General features: G+C 40.4%; 1 protein-coding gene across 2 annotated transcripts in view; it reads left to right on the forward strand.

Annotated features, from left to right (window-relative positions):
• Positions 1 to 21164, forward strand: part of LOC139545489 (transmembrane protein 132C) — a 240398-nt gene that overhangs the window by 41367 nt on the left and 177867 nt on the right. Inside the window, exon 2 of one of the 2 annotated variants that reach the window (XM_071353303.1) lies at positions 11246 to 12134. In XM_071353303.1, the coding sequence (XP_071209404.1) occupies positions 11246 to 12134 (889 nt within the window). The remainder of the gene's footprint in view (positions 1 to 11245; positions 12135 to 21164) is intronic. The other variant, XM_071353304.1, reaches the window with a different exon arrangement.

Here is a 21164-nt window from a genome sequence, read left to right on the forward strand (position 1 = left end):
CAGGACTAAAACTTTCCTTAACAAGTCATAATAAGTTGCATGGACTCACTCTGTGTGGAATAATTGTGTTAAACATGATTTTTGAATGACTACCTCATCTCTCTACCCTACACATACAATTATCTGTATAGTCCCTCAGTCGAGCAGTGAATTTCAAACACAGATTCATCCACCACAACAACCATGGAGGTTTTCCAATGCCTCGCAAAGAAAGGCTCCTATTGGTAGATGGGTAAAAAGAAAAGAAAAGCAGACACTGAATTTCCCTTGAGCATGGTGACATTATTAATGACACTTTGGATGATGTGTCAATACACACAGTCACTAAAAAGATACAGGCGTCTTTCCTAACTCAGTTGCCTGAGAGGAATAAACTGCTCAGGGATTTCACCATTAGGCCAATGGTGACTTTAAAACAGTTACAGAGTTTAATGGCTGTGATAGGGAAAACTGAGGATGGATCAACAACATTGTAGTTACTCCACAATTCTGACCTAGTTGACAGAGTGAAAGAAGGAAGCCTGTGCAGAATGAACATATTCCAAAACATGCATCCTGTTTGCAACAAGGCACTAAAGTAATATTGCAAAAAATGTGGCAAACCAATGAACTTTTTGACCTGAGTACAATGTGTTATGTTTGGAGCAAATCCAATACAACACATTACTAAGTACCACTCTCCATATGTTCAAGTATAGTGGTGGCGGCATCATGTTATGGGTATGCTTTGTTATGCACTGGGGAGCTAAGCACAGGCAAAATCCTAGAAAACCTGATTCAGTCTGCTTTCCACCAGACACTGGGAGATTAATTCACCTTTCAGCAGGACAATAACCTAAAACACAAGGCCAAATCTACACTGGAGTTGCTTACCAAGAAGAAAGTGAATGTTCCTGAGTGGCCGAGTTACAGTTTTGACTTAAATCTACTTGAAAATCTATGGCAAGACCTAAAAATGGTTGTCTAGCAATGATCAACAACCAATACGAGAGAGATTGAAGATTTTTTTTAAAGAATAATGGGCAAATGTTGCGCAATCCAGGTGTAGAAAGCTCTTAGAGACTTATCCATATAGATCCATTATCCATTATCCATATGCTTCTACAAGCACCTTTGGCAGACTCAGGAGTGTGAATACTTATGTAAATGAGATCTTTCTGTATTTCATTTTCAATACATTTGCTAACATTTCTAAAAACATGTTTTCACTTTGTCATTATGGGGTATTGTGTGTAGATGGGTAAAGATCCATTTTTTTTTATCCATTTCGAATTCAGGCTGTAACACAACAAAATGTGTAATAAGGGGTATGAATACTTTCTGAAGGCACTGTAAACAAGCAGAAAGTAATATCATATTATATTGTGTATTGATTCATCCACTAGTGCCTTTTCCACTTTCTTACATTTCTTGGTGACTCAACAACACAGTAAATCATCCTCAAATTCTAATTGAAAAAACAACAACTGGATTTATTATTCTTGACGCTTGGACACAAATTCAATAACCCTTCTTAATTAGATATGATGATAAATACGCTGTGGGTAATGCATAGGGAAGAGAGAGCTTTCTGTCATTCTTTATATTTAAGGAATGTCCCATTAGAAGTAAAGTCAGGGCTGGGGCCTGTTGGAGTCAGATGGGTCAGAGAGAGATACATGGGACTGTGGGAGTCAGAGGGGTCAGAGAGAGGTACATGCCCAGGGAGAGGAGAAGAAGAGAGGAGTGAGAAACTGTCAAAGTCAACCATTATAGCCATGCTCTTATTAATTACAGAGAGCTCCTCCCCTCTGTTTGTTTCTGTCAGATCCTTTTGCTTTTTTCCTGACGTTTCTCTTTACGTTTATATCTTGTGGAGTTCTTTCTCTTTGCAAAATTTTCATTCTGTGCTGTTAAACTTTTGTCTCCCACTCTCTCATTTTTGGCTCTGCATTAGGCATACGAATCATACTGTCTTGTTGACCTTTGCAAGGAGCAAGAAGGCAGGCAGCTCCAGTGGACACCCATATCATTAGACAAGGTAGAGGGCAGCAGAAACATTGTCTCCAGTGCTGGTGTCCTCTCGAGTGGCCAGTCATTTACCCAGCCTCATCCATGTGTGAAGGCTGCTGCTCTTTCCTGCCCGCTCTGTCAGTCCTACTTCAGCTGTACACACACACTGGTCTGGAGCCTGTGTGATAGCACTGCTGAGCATGTGTGGATGAGGAGTGCTGCTTGGTTAGTCAGGAGCTCTGACTACCTGGTTCTGCCTGGGATCTGCTGCACACTGTCCACCTGCCAGTCTATCTGTCATAACAGCTCAAACATTGTGTAGTTCTCCCCACGCCCATCCCCATACTGACAGCAGAACGAGTGGTCAGCTCTTCTCGGAAGAGAAGAAATGCCTCAAAAGTGTTTGGAGTGGTCCCGCTCTAACAGAAACATGCAGACTCACCATGATTTGCATGCTTTTGCTTCTTATGGTCGCTCCTTTAGAACGCTGTACTATGATAATGTTTATGTGATGATTAGTCCATTTCTTGCTAATAACACTGACTAGAAAATATGTTAGGAAAATACACAACTGCCACACATTCACTGATAAGTGCCTGAATGTGTTGTCTACGATAAAGAAAATGAACCTATTTAACTTTGAATCAGCATAATGCTGTATCGTATTTCGGATTAAAATCAAGATGATCCTGGTACAGCAGGCAGGTTGGTGACTCGGAGGAGGGACACTGACCGACACGCTGGCCTTTCTGGCCCATGTCTGTCTGGACTCAGTTCCATCTTTACTTTACTGCAGGTGAAGTGGGCACAATGATTTCTACAAAAAACGTCATACCATGTTATGCCCTATTTCTCCTTTTAGGAGCACAACATCGAATGAGATACTGAAAGGTTTGAAAGAGACTAAAGATTACAATACTGTGGTCCCCAGTCCACTTCCTTCACCTCAGGACACAACTGGGAGCATATAGAGATTTCAGTAACCCTCAAGATATTTATATGCTTTATACATATATCTTATTTATTTCAATTCCAAACACTGCTGACTCTTTATTACTGTGGATTTGGGTTTAAAGTTCTCTTGATGGGAGTTTATTTTAAGGTTGTAAATTCAGAGCCAATTCCAGAGACTGATTGCATTAGAGATTTGCATACAAATATCCACAGTTTGGGAAATGGATCTCAGTTGTTTGCAGGTATAAGCATATTGTACCTTGGATTATGCTGCAGTTACTCTACCACATACCTACTTAAAGTTGTGTGGCTTCAAGCTGCTTTTTGAAAAATACAAATGAATAAAGCATTTGTGTAAAAGGTTTGAGCATTATTTTCTGATGTAAAAACAAATTCAATGCGTTGTGTATTTGTTGTAAACAAACAATTCAAACGTCATTGATTACTTAAGTCAGTTCCTCTATCTTCACCATATTATTTCAGAATGAGCATAGGCAGGGTTTGTCTTTCTACAAGGTTGCCTTACAAAGGAAGTTCATCACTATTCTTTATTCGTAGATTGAATGTGCACATGGGTTCCATCGGTTGCTGGTTCTTTGAATGGAATTCAATAAGTTGCCATGATTTATACATAGCCTTCCTTTCCCCCCTGTAAACGTATGTCCTCTAAGTTCAGAAATCACACTACTACATTCCGTCACAAACAGATTCAAATGTTGAAGTGTTTGTTGTTATATGATCTGTATGTTTTTGTTATTTTATATTAAAGTGCTTTCAGAAAGTATTCATACTCCTTGACTTATTCCACATTTTGTTGTGTTGCACACAATACCCCATAATGACAAAGTGAAAACATGTTTTTATACATTTTTACAAATGTATTGAAAATGTTAAAATCACCTTTGGCAGCGATTACATTTGAATCTGGCTGGTTAAGTCTGTAAGAGGTTTGCACACCTGGAATGTACAATATTTGCACCAGGGGTTGGAATCAAAATAACTTTCCATTGTTTAGTTCTGAACCATTGTTTTTTTCAATATGTTCCACTGTTCCGACCAGCAAAATCAAGTTCTGAACCAGTTCAAACCCCCAAAAGTACAGGTTCATATTGTTCCGTCTGTGCCTTTTTAAACTTCTGAAATATAATTTTTGTTTACGTTAAGCTCTACATTAAATGACTTCACCAATCAGTGTGGATAGAGAAGCTTGCTGTGGAGCGGTTAAGCAATTTAATCTGTATAGGAAAGTTGTTAAGAGAAAATTGTATTTTGCCGTAACAGCATGGTTTAATCATAATGAAAGACAAACACACACACACACACTGTGCTGTCACAGTGTAGGACGTGAGATGCATCTGAAATGTTGAGGTTGAGGAGAGAAGATGAAGCTTCCGTTGAAGCGCTGTGCATCTAGTTATGGCATGCATTATCTGAATTAGGTCAACAGAATTATGCCTACAGTATGGAGGGCCGGCTTTATGGAGGAACTTTTAATGTCTTTTCGAGTTGGTTTAACACCGGACCAGAGGAAACAAGCTTGAGTGTGCAGAGCAGCACTACAATTGAAAATATGTCTTACCTTTTTGTAGTTAATAAATCCAACGTGAAAAATGATAACTATAGTATCCTTCAAAAAGTCAATCCATTTTCTTCTCTAATTAAACATTTCTCCCTAATTTCTGAATTACGCCTGTAACTTCATCAGTACACTACAGTAACCTATGTAACTTCATCAGTAGGCTACAGTAACCTATGTAACTTCATCAGTACACTACAGTAACCTATGTAACTTCATCAGTACACTACAGTAACTTCATCAGTACACTACAGTAACCTATGTAACTTCATCAGTAGGCTACAGTAACCTATGTAACTTCATCAGTAGGCTACAGTAACCTATGTAACTTCATCGGTAGGCTACAGTAACCTGTAACTTCATCAGTAGGCTACAGTAACCTATAACTTCATCAGTAGGCTACAGTAACCTATAACTCCATCAGTAGGCTACAGTAACCTATGTCACTTCATCAGTAGGCTACAGTAACCTATGTCACTTCATCAGTACGCTACAGTAACCTATGTCACTTCATCAGTACACTACAGTAACCTATGTAACTTCATCAGTACGCTACAGTAACCTATGTAACTTCATCAGTACGCTACAGGAACCTATGTCACTTCATCAGTACGCTACAGGAACCTATGTAACTTCATCAGTAGGCTACAGTAACCTATGTCACTTCATCAGTAGGCTACAGGAACCTGTCACTTCATCAGTAGGCTACAGGAACCTATGTCACTTCATCAGTAGGCTACAGTAACCTATGTCACTTCATCAGTAGGCTACAGGAACCTGTCACTTCATCAGTAGGCTACAGTAACCTATGTAACTTCATTAGTACACTACAGGAACCTATGTAACTTCATCAGTAGGCTACAGGAACCTATGTAACTTCATCAGTAGGCTACAGGAACCTATGTCACTTCATCAGTAGCCTACAGGAACCTATGTCACTTCATCAGTAGCCTACAGTAACCTATGTAACTTCATCAGTACACTACAGGAACCTATGTAACTTCATCAGTAGGCTACAGGAACCTATGTAACTTCATCAGTACGCTACAGGAACCTATGTAACTTCATCAGTACACTACAGGAACCTATGTAACTTCATCAGTACGCTACAGGAACCTATGTAACTTCATCAGTACACTACAGGAACCTATGTAACTTCATCAGTACACTACAGGAACCTATGTAACTTCATCAGTACGCTACAGGAACCTATGTAACTTCATCAGTACGCTACAGTAACCTATGTAACTTCATCAGTACGCTACAGTAACCTATGTAACTTCATCAGTACGCTACAGTAACCTATGTAACTTCATCAGTAGGCTACAGTAACCTATGTAACTTCATCAGTACGCTACAGGAACCTATGTAACTTCATCAGTACGCTACAGGAACCTATGTAACTTCATCAGTACGCTACAGGAACCTATGTAACTTCATCAGTACGCTACAGTAACCTATGTCACTTCATCAGTAGGCTACAGGAACCTATGTCACTTCATCAGTACGCTACAGGAACCTATGTCACTTCATCAGTACGCTACAGTAACCTATGTCACTTCATCAGTAGGCTACAGTAACCTATGTCACTTCATCAGTACGCTACAGGAACCTATGTCACTTCATCAGTAGGCTACAGGAACCTATGTAACTTCATCAGTAGGCTACAGTAACCAACGCTTCAGAGGGGCAGGTGGCCTGCACACACACTGGCAAAGATTTCCAGCTGGCAGGCAGACACTGGAATACATTTCTGAGTGACAGAGTGAGGGACTTGCATAGACGCTTTATGATTTTTGTGGGAACCCCCAAAAAATGCCCCGAAATGTTTAAAAAACTTAGGTGAAAACTATAATCCCTTATTGATGTTGCTTGTTAAATCCACTTCATTCAGTGTAGATGAAGGGAAGGAGACAGGTTAAAGAAGGATTTTTAAGCCTTGAGACAATTTAGACATGAATTGTGTATGTTTACCATTTAGAGGGTGAATGGGCAAGACAAAATATTTAAGTGCCTTTGAACGGGATATGGTAGTAGGTGCCAAGCACACCGGTTTGTGTCAAGAACTCCAATGCTGCTGAATTTTTATGCTCAACAGTTTCCTGTATGTATCAATAATGGTCCACCACCAAAAGGACCTCCAGCCAACTTGACACAACTGTGGGAAGCAACTCACTATAAGGAAGGTGTTCCTAATGTTTAGTATGCTCAGTGTAAGTGAAAACTGTAACTAGGCCACTCAGGAACATTCAATGCCATCTTGGTATGCAACTCCAGTGTATATTTGGCCTTGTGTGTTAGGTTATTGTCCTGCTGAAAGGTACATTTGTTACCCAGTGTCTGTTGGAAAGCAGACTGAACCAGGTTTTCTCTATGATTTAGCCTGTGCTTAGTTCTATTCAGTTTCTTGTTATTCAAAATAAAACTCCCTTGCCAATCAATCAGTCAGTCAAATGTATTTAAAAAGCCCTTTTTACATCAGCGGATGTCCAAAGTACTTATACAGAAACACAGCCGAAAATATCCCTGGTCTTTGTGGTTGAATCTTTGTTTGAAATAACCTGCGCAACTGAGGGACTATACAGATACTTGTATGTGTGGGTTACAGAGATGAGGTAGTCATTCAAAAAGCATGTTAAACACTATTAATGCAGGCAGAGTGATTCATGCAACTTATTATGTGACTTGTTATGGAAATTTCTACTCCTGAACTTATTTCGGCTTGCCATAACATAGGGTTTAAATACTTATTGACTCAAGAGATTTCAGCTATTCGTTTTTAATTCATTTGTAAAAATTTGTTAAAACATAATTCCACTTTGACATTATGGGGTATTGTGTGTAGGCCAATGACACCAAATCTAAATTGAATCTATTTAAATTCAGGTTGTAACACAAGAAAATGTGGAAAAAGTCAAGAGGTGTGAATACTTTCCTTGTATTTGTAATTACACACATCGTTCATTCATTTCTTCCAGTTTCTTCTTTCTTTTGTATCAAATGTTCACAAGGCTAGAATGGGCCTCACAGAAATTATAATGAAATCAGCCAACCTTCCATTAATAGATTTGTTGACTCCATAGATGCTAAAATGTTGCCTGTGCAGTGTATCGTATCTGTCATTCACGGTTAGAAAATGGCCTAACTGTTAGAAAATAGCCATTTGACAGCTTGTAACAAGGGAATACATTTTACTGACTTTTAAAAAAATCTTTAAGAAGATAATAGTGATCCCATTCTTAAAGGTGTATACTTGTACTTTGTAGGGTTTCCTTTAGCCTATATACTGTATGAGAGGCACATAGGGACATTTCATTCCTTCTCAAGAATGTTATGTCATCTGAAAAGCACAAACGATAAATGTCATTATAGTCGAGACATAAAAAAAAATGCTAAGGCTTTTGGAGTGAGTGTCTTAGAAGGCATGCTGGATTGAGACCGCCCCTGAGATGCCAGTAAAAACATTGTCACCATGGGACTGCAGAGGATAAGACTTTGTTCCTGATTGTTCTGTCTTGTATTGCTCTTGCTGGACTATCAAGCTTTTCATGTGTCAGTGTCGTTGTACTATCTTACCATCTGCAACAATGCTTCTAGAGTTTGTTCAGAAAATTACAAACTACACTGCGGTATAGTATTTTTCTATGGTTTCTGTCCTCTGTTGTAAAAGCCCCTTATGAGTGCTGGTGTTTACTTTGAAGGAGCTAAGTGATGCTTAAGTGAAGATGTTAGTGATACATAGTGATCTCTGGGGTGATTGGGCTGGGCAGAGTGAGAGAGTGTTGTCAAATCAAATCACATTTTATTTGTCACACACATGTTTAGCAGATGTTAATGCGGGTGTAGCGAAATGCTTGTGTTGCCCTTCAGATGTGGAGGCCTCCATGGGACAGACAGGAACGAGGTCAAGTGGGCACTATGAATCACAAATCCCTGCCTGATTTGTAAATTGTCGGGACATTGATTTACAAGGCTGGGTCTAAGATGGCAGTGTGGTGTTTAGGCAGGGAGGCAGGGAGGGAGGCAGGGAGGGAGGGAATAGTAAGCAATCACACAGCATATTGCTCTTGAGAGGAAGGTCATAGCCCACTCTTTGGGTGATTAACACCTATTTGCACATGTAATGTTTCTCACTCATCACACAGGCCACCATGGAGTGGGACCTGTTAGCAATGGCCCCCCAGAAACAACTCAAGATTACTCCACATGAAAATTAACACACTTTATCAGACCAGAGTATTTGTGATTAATCTTCACATAATTGAAATGTGTGTGTCTTTGATATTAGTTGCAATATGATGAGGATACCTGAGCTCTTCATGAATTGTATATATTGTAGAATAATAGTGAAGACATCATAACTATGTAATAACACAAATGGAATCATGTAGTAAGCAAAAAAGTGTGAAACAAATCTTTTTTTTTTTTAAATAATTTAGATTCTTCAAAGTAGCCACCCTTTTGCCTTGATGACAGCTTGGCATTCTCTCAACCAGCTTCATGAGGAATGCTTTCCCAACAGTCTTGAAGGAGTTCCCACATATGCTGAGCACTTGTTGGCTGCTTTTTCTTCACTCTGTGGCCCAACTCACCCCAAACCATCTCAATTGGGTTGAGGTCGGATGATTGTGGAAGCTAGGTCATCTGAAACAGCACTGCATCACTCTCCTTCTTGGTCAAATAACCCTTACACATTCTGGAAGTGTGTTTTGGGTCATTGGCTTGTTGAAAAACAAATGATAGTCCCACTAAGCCCAAACTAGATGGGATGGCGTATCACTAAAGAATGCTGTGGTAGCCATGCTGGTTAAGTGTAGTCACCTGGAATGCAAGAATTAGAGTGATGGAGTGCTGCATCAGATGACCTGGCCTCAATATTCCCCCGACCTCAACCCAATTGAGATGGTTTGGGATATGTCGGAACGCAGAGTAAAGGAAAGGCATATGCTGAGCATATGTGGGAACACCTTCAAGACTGTTGAAAAAGCATTCCAGGTGAAGCTGTTTGAGAGAATGCCAAGAGTGGGCAAAGCTGTCATCAAGTGTGTCTACTTTTTCGGTTACTACATGATTCCATATGTGTTATTTCATAGTTTTGATGTCTTCACTACTATTCTACAATGTAGAAAATGGTAAAAATAAATAAAAACACTTGAATGAGTAGGTGTTCTAAAACTTTTGACCGGTATTATATTTATATATATATATATTTATATATATTTGAAGTCGGAAGTTTACATACACTTAGATTGGAGTCATTAAAACTTGTTTTTCAACCACTCAACAAATTTCTTGTTAGCAAACTATAGTTTTGGCAAGTTGGTTAGGGCATCTACTTTGTGCATGACAAGTAATATTTCCAACAATTGTTTACAGACAGATTATTTCACTTATAATTCACTGTATCACAATTCCAGTGGGTCAGAAATGTACATACACTAAGTTGACTGAGCCTTTAAACAGCTTGGGAAATTCATGGCTTGGCTTTAGAAGCTTCTGATAGGCTAATTAACATAATTTGAGTCAATTTGAGGTGTACATCTGGCTGCATTTCAAAGCCTACCTTCAAACTCAGTGCCTCTTTGCTTGACATCATGGGAAAATCAAATAAATAAACCAAGACCTCATAAAAAAAATTGTAGACCTCCACAAGTCTGGTTCATCCTTGGGAGCAATTACCAAACGCCTGAAGGTACCACGTTCATCTGTACAAACAATAGTACGCAAGTATAAACAAATGGACAATGACCCCAAGCATACTTCCAAAGTTGTGGCAAAATGTCTTCAGGACAACAAAGTCAAGGTATTGGAGTGGCTATCACAAAGCCCTGACCTCAGTACTATAGAAAATTTGTGGGCAGAACTGAAAATGCGTGTGCGAGCAAGGAGGCCTACAAACCTGACTCAGTTACACCAGCTCTGTCAGGAGGAATGGGCAAAAATTCACCCAACTTATTGTGGGAAGCCCGTGGAAAGCTACCTGAAACGTTTGACCCAAGTTAAACAATTTAAAGGCAATACACTTCTGACCCACTGGGAATGTGATTAAAATAAAAGCTGAAATAAATCATTTTCTCTCCTATTATTCTGACATTTCACATTCTTTTTTATTTTTTTATTTATTTTACCGTTATTTTACCAGGTAAGTTGACTGAGAACACGTTCTCATTTGCAGCAACGACCTGGGGAATAGTTACAGGGGAGAGGAGGGGGATGAATGAGCCAATTATACTTAAAATAAAGTGGTGATCCTAACTGACCTAAGACGGGGAATGTTTACTAGGATTAAACGTCAGGAATTGTGAAAAATTTAGTTTAAATGTATTTGGCTAAGGTGTATGTTAACTTCTGACTTCAACTGTATATATTTATATATATGAGAAAATAAATAGTACTGAAATGTGCAATGGTCTTGACCCCTTTTTAATATCAAAACATCACAATAACCATACACCATGAAATACACCTACACCATAATGTAATGTATTGTAATGTAGGCCTAATTTTAGGCATGACCGCAGCTTACATTACTCAGTGTCTTCTCTGCTGTCTGTGTGTAGTTTTATCAGTTCTCTCTGGTACAGTAAGCTCCGCTCCAAATGGCTGTCAGTACAGCCATTCTACTTTTACTGGAGGGAAGCTTTAGAGGAAATGTACAGGATGTACAACAAGTGAGCACTGACTGAGCTTGTCCTGACTCAGCTCTTCTTTTCTGTCTTCCAGTAGCAGACTGTCGAGTATTGGAGGGATTGCAGAGGTTTTCATCCATCCCCACCTACTTGCCTGTCAACTACCAAGTGATCAACGCAGAGTCTGCTTTCTTCCTGAAAGAGGCCAACCAGGAGTTCATGAGGAACTCCAGCCTGCTGTCGCGGACAGAGCCCTTCTTCATCTACCAGGCCCGCAGCATGCCCTCAGTAAACGCCAGCTATGGCCCTCTCTCTGTGGAGCAGCCTGTCACCCTGGAGCTCATCCAGAACCCTTGGGCCTTTGTGGCCTCCTCCATGTTCACCTTCAACTGGAAGGTGCAGACTTTCATCATCCAGGACAGGATCTACCTGTCCAACCCCAGGGTCCAGGTGCTGTTCTACGTGGCGGGCAGGGACTGGGATGACTACAGCGCCATCGACAAGCTGCCCTGCGTACGCATGTTTGCCTTCCACGAGACCCAGGAGGTGCGTGGCACCTGCCAGCTGAAGGGGGAGCTGGGGCTGTGTGTGGCTGAGCTGGAGCCCCTGGCCGGCTGGTTCAGCCCCCCCAGCGTGGTGCCTGGGCGCCAGAGGACCATAGAGCTGGCCGAGGGGACCACAGTGGAGCTCTACTACATGTTACAGTCAACAGAGGCAGGGGAGTGCCACTCGGAGGAGGCCCGGAAAGGCAACTCCATCCGCTCGGATCAGGAGGGTCTATTTGGCTCATCCACCTCCACCCCAATGAAGAGGATCGGCAATGTGCGTCTGTACCAGAGCCCTGCCGCCCTGGCCTTGACTGAACACAGGCTGGATAGTAACTTCCTGGTCATGGTGCCGACCACGCCCATGAGGCAGAGGGACACTGTCTCCGCCTTCATCACTGCCTCTGCCTTCTCTCCTGTGGAAATGTTCACCCTAAGGTAAGCCAATACATAAGCATAGTCTTATATTAAAGGCTGCTCATTAGACCAGTGCTTATCTTCATATATTGTGTCTCTGCAATGCTGTATTACAGAGTGAATACATTTTTTAATTAACTTTCTGCAGTACACCCTAGTTGTAATTAAATTAGTAAACCCAGATTGTTTGCCAAGGATTGTAGGGCATTTGTAATGTTTGGCAGCTAGGCTGTTAGTCCTGATTTTTTTGTTATCTCAGTGTTTTTGCTGTCTCCAAAATTAAAGTTACTTTACTCGGTTTAGCCAAGCTTATGTAACTCAGCAAAAACAGGGAGTGGAGTATCTTTATCTAAGATAAATAGTCAAATTCAATGAAGCTGTAGGTACTAATTAGAATGTGCAGATGAGACTAAGTGAATTTGATAATTAACACACAATGCAAATGAGGATGTCATTAATTAAAATGCATTCCCATTAGCGTAATCACTGTTAGCCTGATCTTAATCACGCTGGTTGAGAACATTTATAAACCATAAGAGATGCTGTGACTAGGGGTCAAGCCAATTTGTCAACCTGTGTAAATGAAAACAAGCCAACTGGCTGATCCGATTGTTTGCTGCTAAGGTGAATGGGAATGCTGACCCAGCTAGCAATGAGGAATCGGCCCAGAAGCGGCCCTCTTCTGGGGGGCCGGACCTGATTGAATCGGCATGGAATCGTGTGTCGGACTCGGCCCGGAATCAAAATGAATGACTGCCCAGAATCGGCCCAAGTACATCGGGCCGTTTCCGTCTACCGGGATTCAGCCGACTTTGCCGGCATCTTACCAGAATCCCTCCAGAAGCGTCCCGATGCAAATTTAACAAGGACATCCCGGGCCAGCCAAACCCTCCCCTAACTCGGACGACACTGGGCCAATTGTGCGTCACCTCATAGGTCTCCCGGCCAGAGAGTAGCCCCAATCGGCCCGAGCCCCAAGTAATACATTTGGGCCAGATAAGTCACACCGGAATTGGCCCGAGCTCAATCCCCGCATCCTAGCCATATGTAATACTGCCAAAGGCGACCCAGACTCGGGCCACATGATGTCGGCCGAGTTTGACTCTCAGCCGAGTGCCCAGACGGAATCGGCCCAGATCCACTGTGCTAGCTGGGTTGAAGTTAGTTACACTTTTCTCATCTTAAACAATGGAAATAGAGGACAAGTTATCATAAATGTTGTCATAAATGTTCTATCCTATTTTTCCTATTTGATGTTGAATATATCTCTCAGAAATTTAACTTCCACATGAAATCAAAAATATTAACCTAATAAAAACTAGGATGTAACATTTAATCACCAAATATTTATTCTGGTGAGATGAGGTAATGGCAAGTTTTTAATTCAGAAACTATAAATAATCCTAGTTTTTCAGCCGATGAATTAAGCGTCCAAATTGGCCTCAGACTTAATAGCCTGTGGTGTTTTTATTTAGTAGCAGTGGTGTACTTTGTGATTACCAGCCTCTACTGGCTAGCTGCGAGGTGCAAATAGATAGCACAGTGGATCTGGGCCGATTCCGGCTGAGAGTCGGGCACTTGGCTGAGAGTCAGACTCGGCCGACGTCATGTGGCCCGAGTCTGTGCCGCCTTCGGCAGTATTACTTATGGCTTGGATGTGGGGATTGAGCTGATTCCAGTGTGAGTTATCTGGCCCAAATGTATTACTTGAGGCTACTCTTTGGCAGATGATTACACAGGCTGCTTTAAATAATTAACATTTCATTATTTATTTATTTTTCCATATTTTCCTCATTGTTTCTGTGATCAAAAAATACAATTAACCTCCCGAGTGGCACAGCGGTTTAAGAAACTGCATCGCAGTGCAAACCTAATTTCTACAGATCCTGGTTCGAGACCCGTGCATGCTGTGTCCGGGAGACCCATGAGGCGATGCACAATTGGCCGAGCTTCGTCCGAGTTAGGGCAGGGTTTGGCTGTCCGGGGTGTCCTTGTCCTATTGTGCTGTAGCAACTCATGTGGCAGGCTATGTGCTGACAGTCACCAGGTGTATGGTGTTTCCTCCGACACAAAATGTTTTTTTGTGGATGGGTATAATTTGTACGTATAAAATGTATAATAGTAATATTTAAAATGACTAAGTTGGGTAATTTTGTAAACATTTATTTAAATTTGCATTGGGACACTTCTGAGGAGATTCTGGTAAGATCTCTCTGGCCGGGAGATCTATGAGGTGACGCACAATTGGGCCAGCGTCATCCGAATTAGGGGAGGGTTTGGCTGGCCGGGATGTCCTTGTTAAATTTGCATTGGGACGCTTCTGGGGGGATTCTGGTAAAATGCCGGCAAGGTCGGCTGAATTCCGGTAGACGGAAACGACCCAATGTACTTTGGCCCATTCTGGGCAGTCATTCATTTTGATTCCGGGCCGAGTCCGACACTCGATTCCGGGCCGATTCAATCAGTTCCGGACCCTCGGAAGAGGGCCGCTTCTGGGCCGATTCCTCATTGCTAGCTGGGTTGGTATGCACTTGGTCTCTGTAGCGCTGTCATTCTCTATTGTGGTACACTATGCGTGCATCTTTGAGCAATACTTTTTATGTTAAACTTAGGGGAAAGTTCAACCATAAACACATTCCCAGGCGTTTCTTTAGATAACAGCAAAAACACAATTTGTACAGAAGTAGCTAGCTAGTTATGCTAACGTTAGCTAGCTAGCTAAAGAAAAAAATTATGTTCACAATGCCATGGCTCAATGCCTCTTGATTCAACTAACTTCCCACTATGATTGTAATCAGAACAGGACATCCATTCCATTTAGCTACTTTGTTGTAGTTCTCAGGTCAAAATATTTAAGGAAATGATCCCAATTCTAGTAGTAGTAGCTTGTGACTAGTTAATACTGAATAACATGTATAAGTAGCCTAGGCTATATTATATTTTATATGAACAGGCTGATCTGTTGTTATTGTCTTCTGTGGAATTCATAAGGGAGTGAACTTTATTTATAATAAGGTTTACATTGAGAAAATCGGACCTCTCTGAAATGAAAATGGATGGCCATCCTTACAGCAAAATATATTTACCAAGTGACAAGGTGGATAGCAGCGAACATGTCTACCGTTTACCTTCACTTTTTGGACAGACCAGAGACTTAGATATGCAGTTTTAGAAACTGTTCTTCATCCTGTAATATTACATGGCAACATGGGAGTTTTGTGGTTTTGCAGCCCACCATGGACAAGAGTAGGGATGGAAAGATCTCCTATATAGTAAAAACATTTCATTCATCTATTATCGTATTTGCAGGTCCGAGAAAAAGTAGCCTTATAAACATTTAATGCAGTTCTACATAATTTTAAATATTAGCAGAGTATGTTTTTAATACCACACAAATTACAAAAATGCCAGGCTAAGAATGGACAAAGAGATAGGCCTATTTGTTAATCTTATCATATTTCTCCAATGCCAAATCAGCATGTCTTGTTTGCAACAAAACTGACCCTGTTTGCAAATCATTTCATTTGAGACTTCATTGGGAATCTGAGCATGGTACTTTCAAAAGTGAAGCCTACATTTCCATCCCAGACAGAGTAGGTCTACCGATGCAGAAAAATGCAAGCTTTAACTGCTTGCTTCTCTTCTTCTGTGGCCAACAAGAGAAGGTCACAAGTGTTTCCTTGAAAGCTGTCTGGATTTAAACATCTTCTATTGTACAAAAAGTGAATAGCTTAAATCAATTGATGGTGATAGAATTAGATTACCTCCCAAGCAAAGGCAGCCTCAAAGAAATGAAACAATGCTATCCCCATATGCATCTAACAGCTTGTTTCTAGCATAAAGCATTGCGGACCGAAACGCTGATATAGATAACTTTATATTATCTGATCCGTTTTATTTTCTTCAAAATCTTAAACTAACAAGGGTGTGCTTTTTTACAATTTTCTTTAATAAAAGTTAGACCTATGGCATACCCTCTCATACCACCTCAATTTAAATCTTGGTTGTAACTTAACAGCCCTTCATTGATACAGAGGAAGAGTATTTAAAGATTGCATGGTGGGTGGAGGAATTGACTGACACATCTATGGATATAGCAGACTAGAGCCTAATTTTGTCCGTCAAAAGTGGTAGGCCTACCTCTTATTTCTTAAATAGGAATAAATAGGCTCCAATACAAGGCTCTCTTGTTTTTAGTAGTCTAATTAAAATGAAGACAGGTTAAATTAATTATGCCTACTCAAATTTGCCTGCTGTCTGCCCCATGAGCTGTCCACTTCTGATTGATTGTGCTTCAACTGCTGCTTCAGGTTTCTGCACCACAATGTAGCTTACTCAAATCTGGCTTATTGTGAGGTCAATAACTCTGATAAATACATCATGGGCAAGAAACATATTGTTTTAATTAAAATAAATGATAGTAGTAGCAAGCTATCAAAGTTGACCTCTGGTCCTCATTCTCATCTTCACGCTCTCCTTCTCGAACTGAAAATAACATAGGATATAGACTAGTCCGCACGCAAGATAGTGCCTTTTTTGGACTAGGCCTAATCAACAACAAAAATTGGGAAGAAACCTCCTGAACTGCCACCATAGCCCTACACAGCATAGCCATTGGTTAGGCAGTACACAATGGAATATCCATTGCGGTGTGTAATGCAGCCTAGTTTTATTTACACCATCCCAGCAGCTATCTTAGAAATCTAACTTTGCTCTGGGCTTCTCCAAGCATACACTTCATAGCCTATGGCCTATAGACAATGGATAATTTGATTGAGACCACACTAAATAGCCTGTAGAAGCGCTTGATATTGCGCGCCCAGCAGAGAATCAGAGAAGATGAGTGGCACTGGGCACACATCGATATACACTGAGTATACCAAACTTTATGAGCACCTTCCTAATATTGAGTTGCACCCCTCCAATTGTCTCAAGGCTTAGAAATCCTTCTTTAACCTGTCCCCTCCCTTTCATCTACACTGATTGAAGTGGATTTAACAAGTCACATCAATAAGGGAGCATAGCTTTCACCTGGATTCACCTGGTCAGTCTATGTCATGGAAAGAGTTCTTAATGTTTTGTATACTCCGTTTTGCATAATAAACAACTCATTCTAAAACACTGAGAAATATAGAAATGTTATCAATTACAAATTACATGACCCCCCCCCCCCTGGACTAAATTTTAAAAATTCTAAACTCTCCCCTTGACTGAAATTGAAAAAGCATGACCCTCCCCCATTTTCCTCCAGGTAACCATTCTGTACATTTGTATCCGTCCTTGTTGGACAGATTTAAAAGCTCTTTGTTCTTTGTATCCATAGAGCCATTTATTTTTTCTTATAGTCCAACCTTCCAATCAGAAATTGGGAGAACACTCATTTAGAATGCCTGAAGCTTTAACAGTACTTAAGTGTGGGTGTGTGTGCATGTATGAGTGTGTATGGGTGTGTGTGTGTGTGGCAAGTGTTAAACTTCAAGAACATTGATAAGAGGGAGTAGGTCTACTTAGGGGCTCCGAGTGGGCTTCCGGCGCACAATTGGCCCAGTGTCATTAGGGTTTGGCCGGGGTAGGCCGTCATTGTAAATAAGAATTTGTTCTTAACTGACTTGCCAAGTTAAATAAGAAAATAAAAACATTGTTAGCATTAATAGCTGTATGTTACAGTGACTTTTGTGTTGTTTATGGTGAAAATGCCATTAAAAACATTATGATACAGACGATGTTGTGTTTCTTTCCCTTACAAACAAAACATAGTATGCCTATAACTCAATACACTGCTTTTGTTAAGATTTGTTTTGTGCCAAATTTGAGCAAAATTGAAAAGAGATGAATGAGATGAAATGCTATTAACTAATGTCATAAACGTGATTAATTATTTGAATTATTTGACAGCCCTAAGAACCAATATACTTTGTCAAACTTCTATGATGGCATATAATATATTATATGTCATATGTTATATAATATATATTAGAATTGTTATGCACATTATAATTCATAGGTTTGTGCCAACATCCATCTTTCTTCCAATTGTCACTTACCAATGCAGTAGAAGAAATACATATTATGTATCCAGAATGAGAAGAACATGATTAAACATCTCTTCACAGTAACAGTAACCTACTCTGAGCCACTTAATTCAGCAGTATACAGGTCAAGCTAAATATAATTACAGTCTGTCAGTGGTACTGTAAACAACTTCGGCTGCGAGTCCCACTCTCAATCTTCACCTCCCTCAACTCCATGTTTACTCAGAGACACTTGCTGCGACAGAAAGCAGTAATGAGAACTCATTTTTTATGTCCAATCATAGCCAATGGGTTGTTTGATTGACACATTTTTTCTGGACCAACTTTGATATTTCCATCTTGTGACAACATGTCTAGTGTGATTGGAAGAGAAGGCAAGTTCGGATCTGGCCAAGCTCCATGAGTGATTAAAAACTCAGAAGTGGTAAAGATTATAAGTATACTCTTTTTTGTATACTTACAAGTTAATTAAGACTGGAAACATAAAGAAACAGATTGAGAGAATCTAATAAGGATTGTGAAGTGATTGCACAAACTTTGTGACATTCACTTAATTACTGAAGTGAAAAGTGATAAAACTAGACAATTTATTCCTTTGAAGAAATGTCCACCTTTCTTCCTTGTTTTTTTGGTGAAGATTTCCTCGAATTTATCAAACTAGACAATCTATTCTTTGGAAGCAACATCCAAGTCCACCCCTCTACCTTGGTTTGTTGGCTTAGATTTTATTGAATTTCTACTGGAATTTCTTGACGTCCAAGTATGATGTGTTACATGTGTTAGATGGAACAACCCCCTCCACCAGACTCATCACAAAGGCCTCCTCACTAACCACTGAATGACAAACTACTCACAAGCAGAGGGTGACACAGATCCAGTCTCATCAGTTTCCAGTCTCTCAGAGGAAGAATGCGTTACCATAGTATAGATATATTTTTGTATGATTGGAAATTCCCCTCTTATTTAAATACAAAGGAGAATGTTCCTCTCGGTGTTAGTAGCTATTGATGCAACGCTGCTAACATGAGTCAGTGTTGAGATTTGCAATTCCCATTGGCAAATACTATAAGGCATCTAAACAGGGTTCGAACAAGTTTTGGAATCAGAGAACATTGCTGTACGCCATAATGATCCACCTGGACTGAATAGGATTACACAGGATTAAGCCTGATTATTGTTTGTTCTTCTGTGTTGATTCTCTGTTGATATTTTCCTGCTGTGCTAAGTTGATGAGTGGGTACTAACAGAATGTCAATACATAACTGATTGCCCTATCAAGTCCAATTATGCCATTTTACCTTGTTTATGAGTATTGGATTCCTGCAACCTGGCCTATTCGTCTGCTTTTCAAAGAACAATATTACGGAAAAAGGATAGGAATAGACCTAGCATCCAAGATTTGAAGGACAATTAACAGAAATGTTCAAGTAATACATAACAAGAAGTCATTAACATACAGGGATCTATTTTAACAAACCTAACACAATGGTAAATCTGACACGCTCTTTGGAAATGGGGATGGATACGAGCCGAATGGAGTATGCACTGCAGGTACTGTAGGCCTATGTGAGTTGTGAATAATGAAAAAGCATGATGGGTAGACCCCACGAATAGACCAATATAAGTATAAGAGAGACACCAGCCACATTTCTGTTGAACCAGCTTTTGTTATAGTAGGGTAAGGGTAGCTTACTAAGGGCTTGTTTTGTAATCAATCGAAACGGAAAACAAACCATTTTTACAGGAAAGAACATTAACCCCTATGTGGTGTTTGGGTCTGTGGGACCCATTTTCAGTGTTTACTAAAATAAAAATTAAACAATGAATTATTTTTTTTACCTGAGACTCATTGGCCTTAGCTCATTTCTGTGAAGAACATGTAAAATAACACATTTTCATTGAGTACACACTGTGCACCCCCCTACACATTAATATTACATATGTGGTGTTCGGGTCCACTGGACCCAAGGGTAATAAAAGTGTGGAAAAGTGTGTGTGTAGGTGAAAACAAGTAAAAATTAAGCAAAGATTTGCTATGTGCTTTCACTCTGTCTTTTCCTCCTCCCTGGGCCTGCTGTCTCAACATAGCACCAAAAACCTGTCTGTCTCCCTGCCTGTCTCGCACTCTCTACCCTTTGTGGTGTGTGAAACTATGCAATGTCTTGCGGGAACCTGCACAATGTTATTACAATACATTATTTCGATACATTGTAAAAAATTCTGTATTTTCCCAAACTACCCCAGCCAGGTGCAAATTTGGTGGATGGACACAACAAATAAATAGCTTTGTATGTGTGGCTCCTAACCACAATCAATCAGTATGGCAAAAATCATCTCTGCTCAGAGGCCCATAGATTTTTTTTTTGCAGAGAGAGAAGCTAGTGTGGAAGGAGTGTCTTCCACTTTGGAAGATTAAGAATTTAATCTGTCAATTGGGAGTCTGACAGTCAGTTGGAAGAAGAGGATGAGATTGACCCTCATCCAGCCCCAGGACCAGCCCATCAGCAACCAGCTCATCAGCAGCCTGCAGGAGGAGAAATATGGATGTCAAAAAAATTGTGAAAATGAATGGTCTTCTTGCTCAAGGACTGAGCCACCCCGCATGGCTGCCAATGTGATAAGGACGCAACCAGGGCCGACGCGGATGGTGGTTTCTCATGTTTTTAGGACATAAAGTCTTCTTTTGAACTGTTCATCACATACACCATACAGAAAATTATTCTGGACTGCATTCATTTGGAGGGAGGTGTGTTTTTGGAGAGGGATGGAAGTAGATGGGCCAAACTCATTTACATGCATACTTTTGGGTTCTTATCCTTGCTGGTGTTTTCAGATCCAATGAGGAATCCACAGAATCCCTGTGGGATGCAGAAACTGGCAGAGAACTTTTCAGTGCAGCAATGTCTCTGGAAAACTTCCACATTATTTCCAGGATTATCATCTTCGATAACCGAGACACCAGACCATCTCGGCGGCAGAGACACAAGCTAGCTGCAATCAGGTCAGTGTGGGACAAGTG

Source organism: Salvelinus alpinus, chromosome 19 (assembly GCF_045679555.1).
Source record: "Salvelinus alpinus chromosome 19, SLU_Salpinus.1, whole genome shotgun sequence".
NCBI lineage: Eukaryota > Metazoa > Chordata > Actinopteri > Salmoniformes > Salmonidae > Salvelinus > Salvelinus alpinus.